This window comes from Triturus cristatus, chromosome 10 (genome assembly GCF_964204655.1).
Source record: "Triturus cristatus chromosome 10, aTriCri1.1, whole genome shotgun sequence".
Taxonomy (NCBI): Eukaryota; Metazoa; Chordata; class Amphibia; order Caudata; family Salamandridae; genus Triturus; species Triturus cristatus.
Window position 1 is genome coordinate 867518240 of NC_140593.1, and position 24553 is coordinate 867542792.

Consider the following 24553-nt stretch of genomic DNA (forward strand, 5'->3'; position numbering starts at 1 on the left):
ACGTTGTAGCTGCCCACTACTTGCTGGGCAGCTGGGAAACTATGGGGCAAAGGAGTGCATCTCACTCCTAATTCAAAACATGCCCCCAAAGAACTGTGCGCCTAAATGGTGCAGCTGCCCACTACTTGCTGGGCAGCTGTGAATGAACATCATGAAGGGGCCTCGGCACATCTGGGCCTCCTCAGCACGCTGTTTTTTTTTAAACAAGATTGCCCCAAAACGCGGTGGCGACCTGCGCTCTCACAGGGCAGCTTGAGAACATGGAGCAAAACAGAACTTGCTCCCAAGAACGGTGCAGCTGCCCACTGTCAGGTGGGGTAGCTGGGAATATGGCCAAACTGGGGGAAAGCACAGGCCCTTCTGGGCCCTCTAGACCCCCACGGGGGCTCTAAACCAACAATGCACCCATCGTTGGAGCCACCTAGGCTCTGTAAACACAACATGCCAGACGTTGGAGCCACACGGGGCTCAGTAAGCCAATAATGCCCCCAAGTACTGTAAGACACAGTCCCACTCACCGGGCTGCTTGGGGACTTCTCATCTCCCGGTTGCGCTCTGGTCTCTGGTCCCGCTGGAGAGACTTCCCCTGGGGAGCCCTCGAGACTCCGGTCAGGCCTCCTCTTCACCCGGGCCCCCTCCTGGGACCCGGGACTCCTCTAGAGCTGCGCACGCGGGGCTCTCTCTCCTCCTAGGAGAGCCCCGCCTGTAATCTGCATCCTGGTGTGGCAAGCGGGAGCCCTGTAGGGGCAATGGCAGGCCTTCTGGGTCGCCTTCCCCTGGCTGGGGGAAGGCGGAAGTGACGCCTGTGGCCCCGCCCACAAACAGGCAATGGCGCCTGTCTTCCGGGTCGTGCTGAGACGCGGCCTGGAGTGTCCGTTTTCTCTGGGCGCAATGAGGGGTAGGCTCCCTCTGATGGCAGAATACAAAGCGGGGTGGGAACCTGCAGTAGACAAAGTCAAAGCGGCCATAAGCGGGATGGGCACCCGCATGTAGATACAAAGATAAGCGGGGTAGACTCCTGAAATTAGGCACACCAGCGGGGTGGGCACCCGCTCGGTTTTGGGTAAAGCACGGGGGAATCCCTACATTGAGATTCCCTCAAAACAGGTGGCAGCTTCGCGCTGCGACACCCACGCTCTCTTCCTGCTGGACAAATCATTAAAAGATAGCGCTCCCAGGTGCTAGATGAAGCTCAAGGTCCAGGAGAGGTTCTGGAGGTCAGGTAAAAGCAAGATGGGTTTCACGGGCATAGCTAGGCCCAGGGGCCAGCACACAGGGCCCTCCAGCAGGGAGGCAGCCCCCATGGCGGTCCCTCCTGGGCCCCAGCAGCAGCAAGCCCCCCTCCCTCAAGTCAGGATGACACAACACTTTCATGGGGTCACAGCCCCAATATTTATACAACATTTCCCTTTGTGACACAGCACAGGGCTGGGGAAAAGCCAGATGCAACTGTTTTGGGGGAGCTTTGGATCACTTTGTTGTGCTCAGCTCCTCTCTCCTTTGTCAGGTGGGGGCTAGGTGCTCAGACGCACCACAGGAGGTGGAGCTAGCATTGTGGAGGGAAGGCACAGTCCTATTCAGGTCCCAGGTGCAACTCCTCCCTCCTATCTACATGCAGATCTCTCCATTCACCACCGGCCAGACTCACCCTGGCTCCTGGAATTCCCCAGCCCTCTCAGCTCCTGTCAATCACAAGCCAGACATGCACTCCACATCAGGCAGGCAGACCCACAGCACACAGAAATGCCAACTTCTAGTCACCATAAGTCTGCACACACCATTACGCAGCATTTATTCTCACGAGTTCGCACATACTACATTCGACCCTGCACTCCTCTCACAGCAGGAATTACCATGGACACACATATCCCCAATGCATTCCTATGGGAGGGCAGGCCAATCTCACCACACGCACTCAGAGAGCGCATGCAATTTAAACTGGGCCACAGTGCTAAAGTGCGCAGAGGCCAAAAAACACTACTACTATGTCAGAGCTTAAGGCAAAAAGTTCAGGGGTGAACCTGCCAGAAGGGCCAAGTCTAACAACTATTCATAGACTGAGATTAGCAATGCGGTTGCAATAGACTACATATCCACTAGAGCCTCCTGTACTACAATCTCTGCAGTTGCTATTGACTACACCCATAAGGAGAAAGTTAATCACAAGACTATACAGGGAAATAAGAGCGGAGAAGATCCCTGGGCCAGATAGGAGTCTTGCTAGATGGAACGATAGGCTGACCACCCCTATGACCATGGCGGAATGGGAACATGTCTGCAGCCTTACCAGTAAACTCACGCCGAATGGGACCCTCCGAATAATACACTTTAAATATTTACATCAGACCTATCACACGCCCATCCGACTACACAAATATGGTTTGGAAGACTCTAGTGGCTGTAAACGATTTGGTCAATTGGAAGCTGATTTCATGCATCTCGCTTGGGAGTGTGAGAGGGTGGCGCGATAATGGAGGCAGGTGATACAACAACGACAGGAAATGTCTGGGTCGCAGTTGCAATGTACACCACTGGTATGCCTATTGTGTTATGTTCCTCATGTGAAGGGGGCACTGGGTAAATTCATGCGAATTACGCTGTTGATGGCTAAGCGCCAAGTCGCTAACAAGTGGGAAGGGGTTCAGGCCCCAAAAGCTGAACACTGGCTTAAATACTTGGTGTACTGCAAAGAAAATATGGAACTATATGCAGAAGAACTCCCGACGGCATCCAAGCCCAAGGATATATGGGAGCCCCTGTGTCAATTTCTGCAGCAGCAAGCCATGGCCGATTCCCAATCTGGAGCAGATTAATCCCAGGCAGGGACCAATTTATCATTCCCTATGTACGCTGGAGTTTGTTGATATGATATATAATGCTTATGTCCCCTGGTGTTGATCAATCACTTATTGTTAATTTTGTTTGGTTTGTACATGAGCTGCCTTGTAGGGCAGCGATGCTGCTTCTCTTTGCTTGAAACTCAATAAAAATAAATAAAATAATGCATCTTCTTCAGAGTTGCAAGTCCATGCTGCTCAGCCAGTGTGTGAGTTCATAAGAATGTTGAGTGTTTGTGACTGAATTAGGGTCAGGGTGGGGCGTTATCTGTAACTTGAAACAAGCTTAATAAACCTTCATCTGCAATTTATACCACTTGGCTATACACCATCTTTTATTGATTACAACACTGGTGGGGAGCTGAAAAGAAACTACGCGATAGGAACTAGAAATTTGAGAAGAAACTAAGAACTAAAAGAAATTAAAGCCTGTGAGATTAAATGCGCACTGGACACAGCACCACCAGTTTCTATTCACACCAGACAGCCTGCTGCCCAGGGCATTTTGAACAGGCGTGCATCTGAATAAAATTGCGGCAGCGTCTAACTAAGTGTACAGGCAGCATGTACCAGCAGCATGTATTTTGAAGAAACCGGTGTCTATTTCAACTGCCTTATGTCCAGGACATTTCTATAGGCCGCTGTAAAGCTAGCAGCAGAGTAGAGTGCTGTAATTTAGGTTTTATACACCTTTACATAAGAATAGGTAACTGGCAGCATTTATTTGAAAGCAAAGTGGCAATTTGTGAGAGCTCAGCGAGAGAACCGCCATATCTGTCAGTGCTTGGTTCATCAAATGGACTATAAAGGCGCTGTAATTCAGCCTACAATGCAACGTTTGAGGTGAAGCAACTCACCGCATTTGTTCTGGGGTGAACTGGTTGAGCCATGAAGAATAAAATCCCATGCCGGTGAAAGTTTAACTGGGAGAGGCACGGAGACTCGTCAACTTTTCTGTTGTGGTATGCTAGTGGGCTCACCGGGTTACGGACATTTAAAATTTCAAGAGATGCACTCGTTGGTAGCCACCATCTGGAATAAGGAACGTTGCAAGTAGAAGCCTCATGGAGAAGGAAAAGTGACCATTCTCTTATGAGAGCGCGTTAATGTTCTAGTTTATTCATGCTTCGGTAGTCGCAACAAGCTGTGACATGTTACGCATGTTTACATGCCACCATATTGGCCACAGTTGATCTGTGCAGGGAGCGGTGATGCCCATGAAGGGGCTGCCAGTATAGGTCTTATTTTAGGACCACAAGAAGTGAAAACTAAAGCTTTACCAGGAATGGAGGCCAGCTTACACACTGAGACACCATACGGTGTGATGAAAGAGAAGCATTCAACAACTCTGTTTTGGGGCTGCAACCGGGGCATCCAATGTTGCAGGGTTGATGATGTGCAATTTTGGGCTGTATTTTTTCCATTTGCCAAGGGTTTTGGAAGAGTGTCGGTGAGGGATTGCTTGCCGCGGGGAACTTTGGAAGTTTTTGGTGACTTTTATCCTTGACATTCTAAGTTTGCTGACGCTGTTATGCTGCACTATGTATATTTAATCTGCCGTTCTCTATTTCAAGATACCCTGTGAGAGTTTCCCTGAGTGTGAGGCGAGGTGGGTTTACAGGTACCCATTGGTTACGTGCTGAAAGATGTTTTTTTTCCTGCATTTTTTGTAGATTCCCTGAGTGAGTGGGAATGCAATGGGTTGATATGTACCTGTTGCTACATTTTTCTGAGATTTCCTGTGTGAATGGGAATGTAATGAGTTGATCTTTACCCATTGCTATTTTTTTCTGAGATTCCAGGTGTGAGTGGGAATGTGATGGGCTTGAAGATACCCCTTGATTGTGATGAGTTTAAAGATCCCCTTTGATGTTATGGGTTGAAAGATACTTGTTGCTACATTTTTTCTGAGCTTCCCTGAGTATGTGGGAATGTGATGAGTTGAATGATACCCTTTTGCAGAGGTTCTGGGTTGAAGGTACCATCCTTCCTAAGGGGTTAAGGGTGACGGGGTATTTGTTTTGCCCTAGGTGACCACCCTTCCTAAGTGGTTATGGGTGAAGAGGCATTTGTTTAGCCTTAGGTGACTGCCCTTCCTAAGTGGTTAAGGGTGAAGGGGCATTTGTTTAGCCCACGGTTACCACCCTTCCTAAGGGGTTAAGGGTGAAGAGGCATTTGTTTAGCCCACGGTTATCACCCTTATTAAGGGGTTACGGGTGAAGAGGCATTTGTTTAGCCCAAGGTTACCACCCTTCCTAAGGGGTTAAAGGTGAAGAGGCATTTGTTTAAGCTCCATGTACCACCTTTCCCATGTCCTGTTTGTGATGCAGGAGGAGGAGTGTGTGTGCACTTACATTGTTGTGAAGTTTGATTTTTAGCCCAACATTAGCCATTTTAGTGTTGTGTTATGAAGAATACAGGCTGGTCCTGTGTGAGTATGGATTGCCAGAGGTAGTTGCTTCCAGTTTTTAAGTAACCTACACTTTTGCTTCAGCATCTTTTGTCGTTTTCATTTGTGGGACTTGTTGATTGTTTATTTGTTCTATTATTTCCTTAAGAGGGGAAGATGTGTTGTGGCTTGCTATGCATCCTCCCCAGAGTTCCAGGTCCCGGCTGCTCAGCCAGCGAGTGCGGTCATTAGAATATTGAGAGTGTGGTTGGATGAGGTCAGTTGAAGAAATGAGCTGAGCCGCAAGGATGCTGCTCCTCGTGGGACGTTATTTGTAACTTGAAACAAGTTTATTAAATCTTCATCTTTAATCCATACCACTTGGCTACACACCATCTTTTATTGATTACAATACTATCTATAGCTCCAAAACGTTTGCCAACGAGAACTGTTGGAAACTGTCAGGGCACAAAAAAGAGTTTTGCTGAACTTCTGGTTTCGAATTTTCAACAAATCTCAGGTTATTCATATTTTGCTGCATCAACGGGATTTGGGGCATATTAACTGTTTGGGGTCTTTTTATTTGCATATTTGGTGCTGGCATTGCATTCATGACACCACACACCTCACTTCCCTCCCCATGTTACTGGTCCAATTCAACTCTCGCCCCTTGGGCTATCCTGTGATTCTTGAGTTCTATTTCAATAAAACAAAACCTTCAAAAATCTAAAATATTGCACTTGGATCTAAGGATGACTTTAGTGACCAGGCTTAGCCTGTCAAAGTACAGATAGAACACACTCCTATTTGCCACGTTGTTACATCACGAAGGTCAACTCCTGTTAAACCAACCACCTCAGCTGCCTCTAGAAGGGTTTGCAGGAGCAGAAGTTAAGCAACAACAGAAAAAGCCAATGAGATTGCAGAATTCCAGAGCCCCACACAAGCACAATCACACAGGAAAAACAAGCCACTAATGGCATAATCACAAAGATACACAAAAACCAAAACAACATCAGACAGTCAGAGTCTAATCTCACCTCTTACCGGCATGTTTGAGAAACACAGCAAAAAACCCTCAAAGTTTACTTTTCTCAATGATCATGGCTTGTTGATCTTCTCAATAAGCAGCCGGGTAAAAAGCCAAATGGCTGCTGTAACGGAGGATGAAAATGCCTGCAGAGGGGAATCTTCACATATTAATGTAGATGACACAGAAGCAGGAGTCAATCAGCACTTGCGTTTCACTCTCAAAGAATCTGAAAATAAACATAAAAGCTCCAGTACTAAGACAGTTTGAACCCTAAGTAACAAACCAGTTTTTCAGACCCAAAGAATTTTTAAAACCTTAAACCGATTCTCACACGTGCTAGGGCTAAATAATATGGCTTTAAAAGGTGAGTCAACAGATTTACAGTCGTCTGGATGTCAGCAAATGCCCGAATGCCATCGAAACACTGCTCAGGTGTTGACAACAGGCAATAGCAACAAAAATGGCAGAGCGAAAGAATTGACTAAGGGCACCTGGACCTTCTTGTTAAAAGCTTTCGAGCCATCTGTCGATGCCTTGAACTACCAGTCGTAGAAATTGGATCTCCAAATATATTTGTTAAATGTTATCAGTACTTGTCTGAGGAATTGACACAAAATTAGCTGACCTTAACATACTAATAATTTGTGCTTAATTGACAAATTTAGTACCCTACCAGCCACTCTCGATTCTTAAATCAAAGAAATTAAAACACAATTGAGCATTCCATGTTCATCTTGCAGTAACAAATATTCAACAAATCTGTCAAACAGTCTCATGCCAGCAACACAAACGCCAACAAACAAGTAAAAAAAAGGGCCTTTAATACGAAGTCTATGAATGCTAATATCCCAGTTAGGGTCACATAACAAAAACATACTGAAACCAGGAAAAATAAAGTAGACGTCCTGGTGGTCATACATCATTCAAGTAATGGCCAGATATAACCACTCCAAACACCTCTACAGACAGCATAGTCTCAGATGATTCCTAATCACCATTTCTGATGGGAACATCAAAGAGAGAAATGAAAAGGCAACAGAAGGCAAGAAACAAAAAACTTTTTCTGGCCTTGAACCCCACAAACCACAATTTGTTTTTGGTTCTGATTAACTCCCAGGCAACGGAGAAACCCACTCCGACCAAGACAGAAAAAGTGGAGGACTCCCAGGCAAAGATCAGTCTAACAAAGCATGATCCTCTGATTAAAAACATCAAAGTCCATACCGCTCCCCTATCCTCTTCAGTACTATAAGAAAATGGGAATTTCCTCATAGCTTCATCAGAGGCACAGTCGCCCTCTAAAGCCAACAATAGCTCAACATTAGTTTCAGTTGAGGTTCAACAACAAGTTCTATCATTAGGGAATGCAATAGGTAGTCACAAAAGCAATGACAAGTAAAGTCCATCTTTATTAAATGGACCCTAGCAAAACTTCAAACAAACTCATTTGGCCATACTGAAACAGAAAAAAGGGCTCCTAACTTTGAACAAACAGTAGTCTTTAAACTGCTGGGTAGCCTTTGATATTTTCAACCAATCAATCTCTTTCTGTGGAACCTTAGTTTTCAAAACGCCAATCATCTGGTTATGCTTTTCCATAGCAATGGGAGATGGGGCATTTGTTTGAGTAAGTTTCGTAGAATCGTTAGTAAGCCACTGCATTGACACCATGCACTGTGCCCACATATCACTAGGGACAACAATGTCAAAGAAGGTGTTCAAATCTTCTCAAAGCACCTTTGGAATTTTCACAAACTGCTTGATTTCAGTTCACCATTGGTCAGAAATTTCTCTCCGTTTTAAAAATAAATTTGTAAATGTGAAAAGATCACCATAACTCGAAGGTACATGCACATGTCCACCCCCACGCACCTCTCTCAATGTGTAAGCTTTGACCTCTGTGTCACTTTTGCTACTCTTCCTCATCTGGCCCTCCAAATTTGTCTTTCTTTCTTTTTCTTTCTCTTCTCCTTCTGAGCCCCCTGGTCCTTAATCCTTTGAATATCACTCCAGTTCTGAATGCTACAAATGAACTCCCTTCAGTGTAATTGAAGACCGGTATCACTATCACTAGTCCCATCTTTTTTTTTCGTTTCCACCCCCTCTTGTCGCTCTGCTCTTACCCTTGTTATCGTAGTGTACATCCCTATACCTTAATTCCATTCTCCCTCCAGTCCTGCTGTTCTGCCTCTAAACTTGCATCCATCCAACTACCGACCTTATTCTTTGTTGGGATCTGATATTTCTCCTTCTCTGTTGCATGTGTAGCTCGCTCCCATGCATTCAAAACCTTGTATTGAGTAGGTTGGAGTGGGGACATCATCTCGTACAACACTCGCCTCAAGTTCTCAATTATTCTTAGATTAAAGGCACTATGTGGAGGAAACTGCAAGAACCCTTCATTTGCTGAGCTTTTATTTCAATGTTTGACCCAGATACGGATGTGTAAACCAACCTTGATTGTCATATAATAGGCAGGTGTATTCTTCCACCATCGCTAAGCAATCCTCGAAAAATGTCATCTTTTACTCTGAAAGCGGTGCAACACAAAACCAGTAAACTTCAGTTGAAATAACTGCCAGTTATCAGTGAATCCCAATGCAATGCACACTAACACTAGCTGCAATATCAGCGCAGCACCACTGAACCAACCACTCATAGTGCAACACCCAATGACGTAATTGACCAATCTCAGCATTTCACACACATCAGCCATCCAATACCAGTGCAGCACCTTATGACATAATTCGCTGCACCTCACAGCAGCTCTCACTTCCCAGCAAACAACTTCGCATAAGGAACTATCAAAAAACAAAAACAATAAGTCTTGTCTGTTCCACTAAAGAAAATTCAAAGTTAACGATCATTCTATGGCAGACTTCTCCACCAGTAGCTCAAGAACTACTGGTAGCTCTCCAGTTACCTGTACATAGCTCTCCGGTGTGCAGCCCAACATAATACATTAGAAACGTTTGCTTGGTTGCAATAGTATATGTATACCAAAATTGAACAGCATGTATTCAACATGGAAATGTAGATATATTCTGAACTCATAGGCTGACGTGGAGAAAAATGGTTGAATTTCCGCAATAAACTTAAATCTTATATTAGAGTGATAAATCATGTGAGGTTGGGGAGACTTTTTACTCATATATTTAACTTTATTGATACGGTCTTTGTTGCTACTGGAGTTATGTACTATATATGTAGAGGCATTCCTAATTTAAAAAACGTGTTTTACATTACTGCTGGCAACATTGCTTGATGCACTGAGGTGATCACTGCTGACAATCTTGCTTCGGGTGGCCACTAATATAATCTTTCCTGATGTGGTCACTATTATAACACTAATAATATCACTTGCTCGGAATGGCTTCCATTTAAGATAAGTAACTGAGGAATAGCACACATACAAAGTGAATTATCGAGCAGGGGGAAATCACTCTGACTAGCGCAGTCTACTTGACTGTGCAAAACAAATACCTGACTACTAATCTCAGTTTAGTACACTCTCCCAATAGAAGTTTAATAAGTCCTTATCTTGGTAAGGCCAATAATACTTCACAGTCTGACACCCCAAACCTGACAGACTAGTCACAACTTAACCAAACTTCAACTCTTTATACAAAGCCCTTCTGGACCCAATTGCACACCACACTGCGAAACACACTAAGTCATCTTTAGAAGTTAGCCAGATACGACACCAACAATAGATAGAGAAAAGAGTTATTTAATCCGGCATAACAAAAACAGACAAGAAAGGGGCATCAAGTTCTTCTTCATGTATTTGTCTTTCTGACAGCAGTTCTACTGGTGCATTCTACAACACATTTGTCATTATATATTCAATGTATTGGCCTTTAAAGCATAGTAAATGATGACCTTACTGTGCACCATGATAAAACAATCTTTGTTGGTGCTCTTAGGTGATTCCCTCACTAACACTCTCTAACAGTGCCTCTCATCTCTCCATGCAAAAAGAACTGTTGATGGACAGAATGCAGATCAATGTCATACATTCACCCCAGTGCAGAGATCTGGGCCTGAAACCCCGAAACCGGTCCTAGGATGCTTTTTTCCGGTCCAGGGAGGACCTGGCTTGGCAGATCGGGCTGGACTGTTCCCATGAGGCACAGGGTCAAGACTGATTTGAATATGGCCAGGTCTAAACTGGGGTGGCATGGTGAGCAAAATAATGATGGATTTAACCCAGATCTCTTGACTGGGGGTGAATGTTTTGATTAATTTTGCATTCCGTCCATCAATTGTGTGTCTTTTGCTTTCTCGCCCAAAGTGCGCCAGGTATGCCCGGACGTGGGTCCTGGGCTCACTGTGCCACTGGAGTCAAGCTATCCTGGCTGAAGAGGGGTGAAACCCCGAAACTGGTCCTAGGATGCTTTTTTCTGGTCCAAGGAGGACCTGGCTTGGCAGTTCGGGCTGGACTGTTCCCAAGAGGCACAGGGCCAAGACTGATTTCCATATGGCCAGGTCTAAACTGGGGTGGCATGGTGAGCAAAAGAATGATGGATTTAACCCAGATCTCTTGACTGGGGGTGAATGTTTTTGATTTATTCTGCATTCCATCCATCAATTGTGTGTCTTTTGCTTTCTCATCTCTCCATAGCCCCTCTATTACATGTATTTTATAGCACCTCTCATACCAGTGTAGGATGTTGGATCACATTTCATCGCACACACATAGAGAATCAATCATGTGTAATCATTGAAAAGAAAATGTTATATAAGGCATAGGGTACTACAAGCTGTAGAATTCCCAATCCATCCACATTGGTACAACTTTTTAAGACTGCTTGGTCTGGAGAAGCACAAATTTGGGATTCATAACATAATGGTTAGGGTTAACTTTAATAAGAAGAATTCATTTCTACCCAAACAAACCTTTTCTAGCAACATCAGAATAATGAAAGACTGGTAAAAAACATAACTTTCTAACCTGTACCATGCGACTTGTATACAGCTCTTTGATGGTAGTTCATAGCTAACTGTGCTAGATTACTATTGTAACTTATGAACTGCACAGTAAAAAAATAATCTCTGACAAAAGCATGAACCCGCTGAGCTATGCGCATAAAATATTGTTCTTTGATATGCATTTTACACATCCCTGGCAGTAGGCAATTTAACCCTCTGCGCTACCTTAGATGAATCACAACTGCCACTAGACAAAACTCCCATCTCTCTCCAATGGGTACATTAATCACCAAAGTTAACTTGACACTTTTACTGTTGCCCAAAAACTGATGAATACACAAGGGCCTTTGCAGTGCTTTTAAAACTGCTGCACTGCTACAAACCGGCCCCACTAACAAAACCAGCCCCCCACCCTTTCAGCCTCCCAAGGAAACACCTGATGTCCGGTACAGCCTGCCTTGCCTTGACTGTCACCAGTGCTACTAAACACTGCCAGTGATTGTTGCAAGCTTTTGTGAAGCCATAGGCTTTACTCCCTTCCCCAAGTTGCTAGTGTGGCTAATTAAGTGACCCCTTAATGCTTCCACAGTAGTCCACACCTGAAAAACCTCTCCACCCCAGGAACAGTTTAGTGAGAGACAACCTCATTACTTGCCTGGAGCCACGGCCCTGTTAGAAGACCGCAGCCATCTAAACCAGAGCGCCTCTCTCTGGGTTCATGGCATGTCTCCAAGGGGATCTCCTTTGGTCACAGCCTCTGTCTCGCCTCCATCCTCCAGCGTTGCTGGTAGCTCTCCGTCTCTTCTACCGTCCTCCTGCGACAGTGTCGGTGTCTCGGACGGGGTCTCCAAAGATGATCCCGTCCCCTCCTCCGCAGCGCCTTCGCTGGAGGCATCTGCCTCTATGTCGGCTCCCACTGCGTTGTTCTCTTCGCACAGAGTCTTCTCCTCCTTCGGTGCTCTGAAACAACCTGAATTCTGGACCATGCCCCTTATATTTCCCCCAGCAGCCTCCTTGCATCAGTGCGTTACTTTGGTTCTAGCCCGCTAAATCCTTTAGCCACTTGGCCTTCAATGTCGGCCATGCGGGACTGATCTCATGTTACATCATCAAAACCACAAACACTAATGCTTAACAACAAAAATTAAAGTCATATAACCTTACCTATACTCGCCCTCCTAGGACACCGCATCTGCTTCAGGAACACTAAAACATCACCAATACTCCAGTATATCTAGACCATGGAACGTCGGGGACGCGGGCTGGGCTGGGGCAGATTCTTACTGTCTCTGCGGCAAATTGTAACTTGCTACACCTCAGTGGGAACTATCATCTGCTACCATATTTGATACAGCTGATTGGTACAATTCAGATCTTGGGAACAAATTCAAGTACAAGGTCCTCTCAAGCAGATGGAACTTTATTCCTGGACTGAGGCGTGACTCAACAAATCAAGTACATTAAATGTAGTGAAGCACATTAGGCCTCACAATGATGACAAAGAGTGTAGATTTGTAAACCATAATTTGTTTTTTAACAGATTAACAAAAGTTCATACTCAAACCTTTCAAATTAGTCATAAACCACTAATTAATACCTTAGTCAGTTTAATTTAAAGCAATTCATAATCTCAATTAAAAGGCAAACTGTTAAAAGTCGTCATAAAATAAGTGAAAGCAGGTTCATTTCCCATGAAGAGAAGGTCCCTAATAAGCTAAGCTAGAAGATTCAAATGAATGAGAAGTAAGGCAGAAGGTATTGTAGTGTAGGTCCTATTTCCCTTATCGGCGCTGCGCATTGGAATAATATACACTATAGTTTTTGCATAGGACTAAGGTCAGTATGCTCCTATCGAGTACATTAAACTTAATTACTTGTGTGTGCCAGCTAACTCAGAGGTCACTAGAGACTTCTCGAATGAACAAGAAGGGATTAGTTTCTGACAACCGCATAAAAATGACAACTTTGTTTCCCTTAGAATCGGAACGCGTGTCAGAATCGTGGAAACAACAGATAACAGTTTCACTCAGTCAATCGTGCATGCTTAGTTTCTTCATAGTTACACAAGAATATATAGAGGGGTTTTTCAATAAAAAGGGATTTATTGAACAGTCTTGTTTCTCGTGTAAGAGATATGAGCTGTTACAATCATTAGACAGTAAGCAAAATATAATACGCACAGCGTAAGCAGTAAGAAGAAATAATTCTGCAATAGCATTATGTTTTAGCTATGATATATATTCATATATACATACATAAATAAGACAGGCTAAAGAGTGAATACTCGTCTGATGCTTCTAAATAGTTCTACCCTAGTGTACTTAACTTAAGTGTAGTACGAGGTAAGAGTAGGTGCTGTTTTCTATAGTATGGTATGCTATAGTTTGTATGCCAAGAGTCCCTCTAGGTTCTTGTCAACTCCATACCTTTAGAATGAGAGAGGTGGGAATCTCTTTCCGGTTCTCAAACTCTAACACCCCGCGAAGGGAGTTAGAACACTGGAAGCTGGATTCTCTGCGAGCAGGAATGACAGCGTCTGGTCAATGCGTCAGGCCGGATTATGGTCTCTTCTGAACTTGCCGTGGCGAACCGTGCAGTCAAGTTGTTCCGAGCCGTGCCGTGGTTTGCCATGGTAAGGGAAGGTATATTTATACCTGGAAGGTGCTTAGGAATGCTAGCATTGACGTAAAGTCGGGCAGAGGAAGACGTCATGGATGAACCCCTAAGGAATAGTAGTTCATGCATAATGGATGAGTTCCTGGAGAAATCAATAATCCTTGCTAGGAAAGTCCCGATGGCTTAAGGGTCTGGTTTGTAAGAACTTGTTGTGACGTGGGATGGACGGATGTAGGTGACCATGCCTGTATTTGGATAGCATGGCAAATGCCTAAATAAGGACGGGGATTCTATGTCCAAATAGGGGCAATGCGAATTGTGCCTATATAAGGACATGATTTAGGGAAACCTATGTACGGGCATCTAAAGTGAAACACAACACCCACTCCATTGACGAATGATCGATATTACTAAATGCTAAACATGCTAAAACACATAAAATTGAGTATCACATGTTTACTAAAAACATTTGTAAAAGCATACTAAAAGAAGTCTTAGTTAAAAAAACTTTGCTAGACATAAAATGCAAAGGTGTTGTACATATTAAAGCAATGTTTCATTCTAAGCATATATTTACAGTGAATACTAAGTGAATGAACCGAAACATATACACTTATGTAATGAAATGGTCGAAGCCATTTCATATCATGATTACATAAATGGGAAGAAAGGTGACAATGTGTCCCTGGAAGTGTTTCAAAGAAGTCTGTTCTCTATGAATAGTTCTACTGTAAGCAGAGTTTTTAGCCATAAAAGAAAAAGTCAATATTCACAAAAGGGTGATCGTAGGAAAGTTCCAAATTTAGTCTTTTTAAAAAAAAATATATATATATTTGAAGGCCGAACTCATAGATTACATGGCACACTGTGAGCCGAATCAAAAGTTATTTGTAGATGCTGGTGAAAACATGAGCAAGGGCCGTTATCGGGTCCAGCAGGGTATCGATATCCGTTGGCATGACTGATGGGAGTGTTAGACAGATGTCTAGCACGCATTCTTTACCGCAAAGCAGGCAGCGTAGAACAGGTAAGATGCAATCTTGCCAGATTGGTCTGAACTACAGAAACCATTTGGTATTTAGTTCTCGTAGACGAGGTAAACCCAACAGTTGCACTATGCGCTCACGACACTTCCTTTCCAGAAGAGCACTCTCCAAGGTGCTGGGAGTGACGCTGGTGGATTGGCTTGCCATAGCGTAGCAGAAGCAATAAAAACAGGATTCCTGCAACAAGTGCTAGAATTAGCGGCAGGCCACCAAACACCGAGTACATGAAGTTTGGAATGATTCCGAGGACTGCTTGAAAATGTGTTAACAGTCCAGAACATGTGGTCTTAAACACATGCACAATACCGCTCGTATCAGACATTTGTAAGATACGTCCCAACATTTCTGTGAAATGTGTAGGGCAATTTGTCCTTAACAGAGCCTGTATCTCAGCCAAAGTCCTTGCGACTTGTAGATCATAGGTTTCTTTGGCCGAGGTCAAAGGCACGATTTGTTGTAAAAGAATGGCTTTTATTCTGCTTAAAGTATCAATTCGTATAGAAGAGATGTTCAGTGAAGGCCATAAAGACGACTCCCTAACTGTGTCTATTTGGGGGAACAAGACTTGCATACAGCAAGTGACCCTGGAAGTAACCGTTACTAGATAAGGGATACCTGGCAACATGCCACAACAGCTCTGATCATTCAACATGAGCTAAATCCCATTTGAAAGTTGTCCAAACGTTGGATTAATCACAGCGGCCGGTGAATCTTGCAGGTGGCAGGATAAATTTGCAGTGGAACCGCTACAGGCCCTGTGTAAACTAATATCCCAACATATGAGTGAACCACTTAGTGCATTTTCACAGTGTGTACCGCTAATAAACACCTCACGTCCCCCACTCCAACATCTGTGTGTGTAAGGTAAATCGTAGGATGTCCTGATGTATTCTTTACCCAACCTTTCATATTTGCCTACTGGCATGTGTTTGAGGCAATACTGAAAATGGAAAGTTGTAACAGGCAGAGTTATTTTGCCATGTATGATCCATTCTGTAGCTGGTTGTTCTGCTACCGTAAATGACAATTTTTCCAGATTTTCAATGCTCATTATTGTATACTTTGCTCCCCTTTGTGCCAGTTCGATCTGTTTATCATTGAGATTGTAATCAGAAAACAGAGAAGACGTGTTGATAAAACGCCAAGGCACATAGCCTGCACACAAGTTTTGTAGCGTCCAGCCTAATAAAAGAATAGAACGTAATTGAGACTGGCCATGGCGCAGCAGGACCACATCTTGTTCCACAATGTCTATAGCAGAGGATACAATGTTGCCCGATGAAAATATCCTGGATGACAGAGTCGTTAACCCATTGTCGACCACAGCGAGAGATTTCTCTAAATTACTACGATCAATTTCTCGTATTCTTTCTGCAGCATCTGCTTGGGTAACCTTCCATATTTCATTCTAAGCAGCATAGATGCCGGCATATATGAAACGATTTTGACGCGGTTTTCTTGGACCTAGCAAGAATTCCCTAAGGTTTGCATCTTCTTTAAGTAAAAATAAGTGTTGTTTCACATCCTCTAGTGTAGATTTCTGCAGCCAATCAAGGCATAGTTTTCCTACACTGTATGATGTTACTACCCCTGGATGCTGTCTTTGAACATATCGTGGGTCTGGCCTATTGATTGTTAAACCTTGTATCTTGTTCAGGAATCTTTCTTGACAGATGTTTGAGTCTGTGGGCCAGAGCAACCATTTTTCCCATTCGGAATCTGATCTGTTGTTTTGTAAAATAGTATGTACGTCGACCACCCCCTGTGTAGTGCTATTACTTGCAGGTATGGACGGTGTGTTCATGTCTTTGATCATGGCTAAACCAAGGCAAGAAGTTTGTTGGACAGTGTCATTCAAAAACATTATTTGCTGTGGGATGATGCAGGCTCTAAACAAACTTCTATCCCCTGTACTTGCCAATCTTTGGTACCCCAGACAGATTTTGTGTTGATTGTGTTTTTCCAAAACTCAAAACCCTGTCTAGACAGTTGGGCAACAAAGGCTGCAGAATAAATCTGTTTGGTATTTGTTAACATATTTTTCGTTCCTGTTTTGTTTTCATTTTTAAAGTAAAAAGTTTCTGGATTGGAGGTATTGTACCCTGAAAAATATGGCAACTTCATTTCAAACGTTTTGAGCTACCCCTTGGTGGTGTGGGACAATGTTCTCATTGGTTATACATAAATACATTTCTAGGTGTTGCAGATCTATCCAAGAAATGATGACCATAGTGGTTGTAACAAAAAAACTGTTCATAGTCTGTTGAACCCTCTAAGTATTCGTGGTTAAAGAATGCAGCAGATCTTTCTAGATCAGAGATCATGTTATTAACTGTCTCAAAGTCCCAATCATCAGAATAGGTACTAGAGGTAATAAAGTCACTTAATGATATCTTAAATAAGTGTGGAATCTTCTAAAAGTTCAGACGGACCGAATATATCATAATCCGTTTTGTCCCAAACTATACCATCTTGTATAGGAACGGCGGTGATGTTCACTGCTGACAAGTCTCTTGCTTCACAATGGGCATGATTTGTGTGGTTTCAAAAGTAAGTTCACATTGTTACTTTTTGTGTCCAAGTGAATATATCTCCCATTTATCAGCATGCTCAGAGTCATTACTAAAGCTAGCCAAAGCAGAAAGAAAAGTATTCCAGAAATAATCCATATTTCAATCCATGGTGAAACCAGATTAGTCTTTTTCAAGTGATGAAAGAAGTCTTGTGCTTGTGCTTTGAAAGTTCTGGTGGTGTTGTTTCAGGTTCGCTGGGATCTTCAGAAAATGTATCAAAGTTAATTGAATAGCCAGAGGCAGTTCTGTCAATGGTTGAAATTGCATCAGGATTCATTGAAATCGCTGGAACCAGTGGATCACTTATTACATTGGTGTAGACAGGTGTATCAGGACGAACTGTTATTTGGGTTTCAAGAGGAACGAGTTCCATAGCATTGTTGCTTAGTTCTTTATTTCTTACTGTTGGATTCTCAATGGTGATGAGTCTTTCAGTTTGAACCTCTATGATAGTAGCTAGAGGAGTGTGTCTGCTACTTGGTCCACAAGGCCTACTGCTTATTATTGGTTTGATGAGGTCGATGGGCACAAATCTTTTCTACTTTTTACCAGCAAGGGGCGTCAGGAGTACTGTTCTTTGTTTCGTGGATTGCTAGGACAGGTACTGGTTGTCTGTAAGACGGCCCAAATTCCTTCTTGTCCGCGATCTTCTCTCTGACTAGATCCCCAAGCTTTGGGATCCAGACAGACCTTGCTGGGATGGCTGGATTGTCCCCAGTGGTGGTTGGCTTCAGGAACACGTTGCTTTGTTTCGATCTTAGTTCATTTAAGTCCTGTAAAACAGCCAACTGATCTTTGATATCAAATGGTTTATTTCCACCGCTGTGCCTTTATATTTGAGATCAGGAACCCACATTCTTGTCCCAAATAGGACCTCATATGGAGTGACCCCCACCAGAGAACTTCTTAGCAAATTGTTTAATGAGCGTTGGACCCCATAAAGGTATTTGACCCACCCATCACCCGAAGACTAATACTCTAGCTGTTATAGACCGCTTTATGTACCGGGTTTTCCTTTCCACAACAGAATTCCACTCAGGATGGAATGGAGAGGAGTACCGCAATGCAACGCACAAACTGACCATGGCTTCTTTGTAAGCCTGAGAGCTAAACGCAGAGCCCTGGTCAGAGTGTAGCGTGCCTATTGCGTATGTGCCGATAAAGACTCGCAAATCTTTTATAACAGTACGAGCGTCAGCGGAGCGCTGAGGCCACATCCATAGGAACCTTGATTTAGTATTTGTGGGATTGCATTTGTCCAAAAGGACGCCTGCTCGTAGATAGTCTAATGCTGTCTAACAATGGTGTTTCTGCTTGGCAGGCTACTTCGTAGTCTGGTGGCGTTCTGCACTGCGATCTCTATTGCAGTCTATGCAGTTATTGATGAAGATGTGAATCAGTGTATTCATTCCAGGCCACCAGTACATCTCTTTTAATGTTAATATGGTTTTAGAGATCCCCTGTTGTGACAGACCCTCTCCCAGATGTGCTTCATAAATCAAAGCTGCGCTACGTTCCATGTTTGGAATTACCCTATCCCCACTCCAGGGATTCGTGCAAACGGAACGTTGTTCGCATCAATTATGTACGAGTATTTGAGTGGAAATATTTTAGGTAACGCTGCACAACTGCCTTTGCTTGAAGCATTAACAGCCAATAATATCTAACTGTCTATTTTTGTTTTTGAACGAGTGATCGCAGCTACGGAAGCCGTTTGTACGGCCCCTTTGTGGCTTCGTCAGCCAATGAATTCCCTGCAACGTGAACGCCATCACATTGATGACTCAGCGTGTGTATCACGTGAGTGTTTTGTAGTCCATTTCGCAACTGAACTACTTGTTCCCAAAGCGTTTTATGCTTGATTGTGCCACCTTTTGCATCTTTGAAACCATTTTGAAGCCAATTCTGTAAATATTCATTGTATGTTTGAACACAGTAAAAAGAATCGCACACTATAAGTGTGGGGAATTCGCGATCCGTATTTTCAAGTGCCAATTTGCATGCTTGTAGTTCAGCTCGCTGAGCTGTACAATCTCCTAGAGATTGTGTTTTAGTGATCATCGGTCGGAATTTACCATTGCGCATACGACCTTTATCGATCACGCATGCTGCACTGTAAGCTTGCTTACTTTCCGTAGCGGGTTGTGCTGATCTGTCAGTATAAATTATAAATTCATACTGGTCAAGAGGAAGAATCGCAATAGGCAGAGGACATTCATGTTCGTATTGCAGGAATGCTTGTGTTTTTAAGTTCGGATCAAAAACATATTCAACATCTGTTGCAGCAAGAGAATTAACCCATTGTATCCATCTTGGATGTAAAGCTTTTGCATTTGGAATGCTCGCTTTTGTAACTGCTTCAAAGGCTAGTACTGGAGTTACACAATAATGTGTTTCCCCTGAGCTAGAGCTCTTTCTTTAGCTACAGCGGTTTGAACTGCTGTCAGAATTTTTTCTGTCGAAGTGAATCGCATTTCCGCTTGTGAATACAAATGTGATTTGTATGCAATTGGTACCTTTTCACCTTCATTAAAGGTTAAGTAGGTTAATCTGCATTGACCTGAAATAATTCGGATCACTAAATTGCGTGTATTTATGCGTGTTTGTAAGTGATTTGTTGCTAACATGTCAGCTTGAAGTGAACGCAGGATTTCTGTGTGTTCCTGTGTCCAATCTCTGTTTTTGAAATCAGGTTTGATTAATTCGTAGAGAGGTTTAACCCTTTCTGCGTAATTTAGAATGTAAGTTCTTCCAAAATTCAGAAAACCTAGAATCGACTGTAAGTTTTTCAGCATTTTTGGAGGTTGGAGCAGCGCACACCTTTCTGAAAAGTTAGCTGCCAGGCCTTTGCCTTCACTTGAAAGATCATATCCTAGGAATAGGACTTTGAGATGGGCAATTCTTGATTTTTTAAAATTGAATTTGTAGCCCTCAGAGGCAAAGCCCGGTATAATGGTATTTACCCTGTTCAAGTGCCTCTCCAGGTCCTCGTCTGTCAGATAGATATCATCGACATATGACAATGCCTCATCATCATAAATTTGTAGTAACTCTGTTACTCTTGCTGAGAATAACCCCGGGCTGTTCTTGAACCCTTGTGGGAGTCGACAAAGGTGACGCTGGGTCCCCATTATTGAGAAATCTGTCAAGTACCTACTTTCAAGTGCTACGTTTTGACAAAATAAACCATTTGAAATATCCAATGTGGTTTTATATTTTTTACGCACAATGTTATTCATTAGTGCTGTACTGTGTGCATTTTGTACTGCAGAAGTTTTAGAACAAGTGTTCAGGTGTCTGCAATCCAAACCTAGACGAAATGTGTTGTCTGGTTTGGAAACAGGAAACAAAGGATTGTTCATTGATGAGGTGCATGTTACAATCACCCCTTGGTATTCAAGTTGATCTAAGATCTCCCTGACCTGTTTTTTAGCTTCTTGCTTAATTGGGTACTGTCTTTGTGCAGTAGGTTGACATTTTAATTGGATTTTATGGTGAGGTGAGTCCTCATCCCATCCTACATGATGTTTGTACAATGCTGGGGCCTGGGCAACTGCCCATTTCCTGGCATAATTATATTTTAAATTTATCGGAACATGGTTGGAGAAGGCTGGCGTAATGATATCTTCGCCATGTGGGCACTCCCTGACAAATTTTGGTGGCCAGTCTTGTTCTGCTAGAAGTATGTCATAACCCCTTGAAAGTTTTTCCCAAAAGAGTGCTTTCACTTTTCTTGGTATGTCTCCCTCCATCCGGAGTGTTATTACATATAACTTTTGTGGAGAACTGACCCTGGTGTCTGCAGTCTCAACTGTGATGTACTCATTCAAATCCACTATCTTCAGAAGTTCCTTCAGGTTCTGGCAAGCTATTGTTACTTCTGCTGCACTGTCCAGAATTGTCTGAGCCCATTCTCCTTTCTTGAGTTGTGTTCTCAGAATTCTCGGCATGTCTGATCTTCAGACCTGATACTTTTTTCTTAGCGAATTGAGGTTTTGGTTTGTTTTTCGGAATGTGTTGATCGTCTCTGGACTTCACGCGTTCTTCTTTGTGATCTGACCATCCTCTTCTTTTGGATGTCTGCAAAGATGTCTGAAAGGTACGAGAGGAACGTGTATCAGTATCTTGATAACTGTCAGGTTTTTTTAAATTATCCCTATTCCTGAGGTTATACCTCCTGTCAGAGGGCTCCTTTTGAGGAGACCTACCTCGGGATTGTGAAAGTTTCTCTTTTGAATGTTGTTTGTTATTTTCCCATTTCTTTTTAGAAGATGTAGGGTTGTGTTTAATTGAGTTCTTTTCAGGACCCTCAGACAGTTGTGGTTTAACCGGTTTACCACCCAAACCGTCTCTGCCTAATTCTTCATAGGATTTTTCTATTATTCTGGGTAGTTCATGTTGATGTTCTGTTACATCAAATTCCCTTAATTTTTGGCGGATCGCCACTGCTGCTGCCTCCCCTTTAATATTAGATAATATTATTGTTGAGACCTGGTCGAAGTTCTTTAGTAATTTCATACCTAGATTCAGAGCAGGCTCTGCCCCGTATATATTTTGATTTTTTTTTCAGGACATCAAGTATTACCGCAGTAGACGGAACACCATGTGTTTTAGTATAGATGGCAGCAATGACTGTGCCCCAAGTGGTGCAGTCTTCCAGATGTGGTGTGATCCCCATTGGTAGACAGATTGTTAAGATTCTGTGTTTCTCATAAGGACTAGTATTAGGAAATACTGCTTCGATTTGAGTAATTTTTTTGAGCTATTCAGAATGGAATTTGTTCACGTTTTGTGGGCATTTTACCCATGACTGCGTGTAAAGTCTGTGGAGTAATCTTTAGTGTATTCCCCTGGTGAGGGGTTTGATTTGGGATGGTTATTGGTGGTTGGACTGTTAAAGTCCGTATGACATATTGTACTAACTGTCTGTAAATTTTTATTAACTCTTTAAGTTGAGTGAGTAATTAATCGTCTGACATTGCTGCAATGTCAGGATGAGGTGTGTAGCCGGCTAAAATCGGCCATGTTGCTCCTGGTCTACCTAGTGGACCGAGCCTGGTTATGTGATTGTAATGTTTTAGGGCACATTTAAACCAGAGCTGATGCTCCTGGTATGTGAGTGGAATTTCAATATCCTCGAAGGGAATGTATTCCTCAGGTGGTTCATCTTTTTTGAAGAAGTGAAACACATGGGTTACTGGATTTGATTCTGGGAATGTAATCCATGAATAGAATACCTCTGTCTGAAAAGAATCATGTGCCTCTATCACAAACACTGCTCTACCACCTCTTGGTGTTAGGCCATGTTTTATAAGTTTTAGAGTGATGGCTCTCCTTAAGTTTGAAGGGATGTTTATAACACCCTCATCGGTTTCATTTAAACTTATAGTATTAAAAGCTGTTGCGACTTGATCAGCCGCAGCCTCTGTATCCCCGTTATGGGACATTTGTTTAATGAAAAATGTAGAACAAGTTTCAAGGAAACAAAGATAAGGTGCACAATATTTTGGAACACTGTATCCTTCAACGTTGAACAAACCAAACAGCTAATACATAGGATTCTCGTCCTCAGCTATGGCGGATTTTAACCCTACCCACTCCAGACGTCTTATGGAGTTTTATGAGTTGGGGTCTCTGAGAAAAGCATGACTGAGTTACTTCAGTATCTAGCGTTAAATTAGTGCCTTACCAAATGTTGGGCGCCATGTAGTGTGGTTCCTTTTTCCCCCTATAGGCTCTGTGCATTGGAATAATATACATTATAGTTTTTGCATAGGACTAAGGTCAGTATGAACCTATTGAGTACATTAAACCTAATTACTTGTGTGTGCCAGCTAACTCAGAGGTCACTAGAAACTTCTCGAATGAACAAGAAGGGATTAGTTTCTGACAACCGCGTAAACATGAGAACTTTGTTTCCCTTAGAATCGGAACGCGTCTCAGAATTGTGGAAACAATAGATAACAGTTTTACTCAGTCAATCGTGCATGCTTAGTTTCTTCAGAGTTACACAAGAGTAGATAGATGGACGTTTCAATAAAAAGGGATTTATTGAACAGTCTTGTTTCTCGTGTAAGAGACATGAGCTGTTACAATCATTAGACAGTTTGCAAAATATAATATGCACAGCGTAAGCAGTAAGAAGAAATAATACTGCAAAAACATTGTCTTTTAGCTATGACATATATTCATATATACATACATAAATAACACAGACTAAAAAGTGAATAGTCGTCTGTTGCTTCTAAATAGTTCTACCCCAGTGTACCTAACCGAAGTGTAGTACGAGGTAAGAGTAGGTGCTGTTTTCTATAGTATGGTATGCTATAGTTTGTATGCCAAGAGTCCCTCTAGGTTCTTGTCAACTCCATACCTTTAGAATGAGAGAGGTGGGAATCTCTTTCCGGTTCTCGAACTCTAACACCCCGCGAAGGGAGTCAGAATACTGGAAGCTGGATTCTCTGCGAGCAGGGATGACAGCATCTGGCCAGTGCGTCAGGCCAGGATATGGTCTCTTCCGAACTTGCCGTGGAGAGCCGTGCAGTCAAGTTGTGCCGTGCCGTGCCGTGGTTTGCCATGGTAAGGGAAGGTATATTTATACCTGGAAGGTGCTTATGAATGCTAACATTGACGTAAAGTCGGGCCGAGGAAGACGTCATGGATGAACCCTTAAGGAATAGAAGTTCATGCATAATAGATGAGTTCTTGGAGAAATCAATAATCCTAGCTAGGGAAAGTCCCGATGGCTTAAGGGTCTGGTTTGTAAGAACTCGTTGTGATGTGGGATGGACGGATGTAGGTGACCATGCCTGTATTTGGATAGCATGGCAAATGCTTAAATAAGGACGGGGATTCTATGTCCAAATAGGGGCAATGCGAATTATGCCTATGTAAGGACATGATTTAGGCATGATGTACGGGCATCTGAATCGAAACACAACAGTATAAGCATGCACTGCTCCTAAAAGCAGAATCAAAGAGTCATTAAGGTAAGTTTTTAAAGGTTTGCCCAGATGTCTAACTCTTTTGAGCAGGAGCAAAAAAAGCATCACTTCTGAGGAAAGTGGAATGGGCTGAGTTACTAACTCTATGATAACTTAGTTTCGGTCTTTTCCCAGGTAACAAAC

At 43.0% G+C, this 24553-nt stretch overlaps 1 protein-coding gene across 2 annotated transcripts in view; it reads left to right on the top strand.

Moving 5' to 3' along the window:
• LOC146796127 (uncharacterized) overlaps nt 1-24553 on the top strand; it is a 195456-nt gene that overhangs the window by 95760 nt on the left and 75143 nt on the right. The window contains exon 2 of one of the 2 annotated variants that reach the window (XM_085628505.1): nt 19119-19226. The exons of the other annotated variant lie outside the window; for it this stretch is intronic. Coding sequence (XP_085484631.1) covers nt 19206-19226 — 21 coding nt within the window. The 5' untranslated portion in view covers nt 19119-19205. The remainder of the gene's footprint in view (nt 1-19118; nt 19227-24553) is intronic. 2 annotated transcript variants of the gene reach the window in all.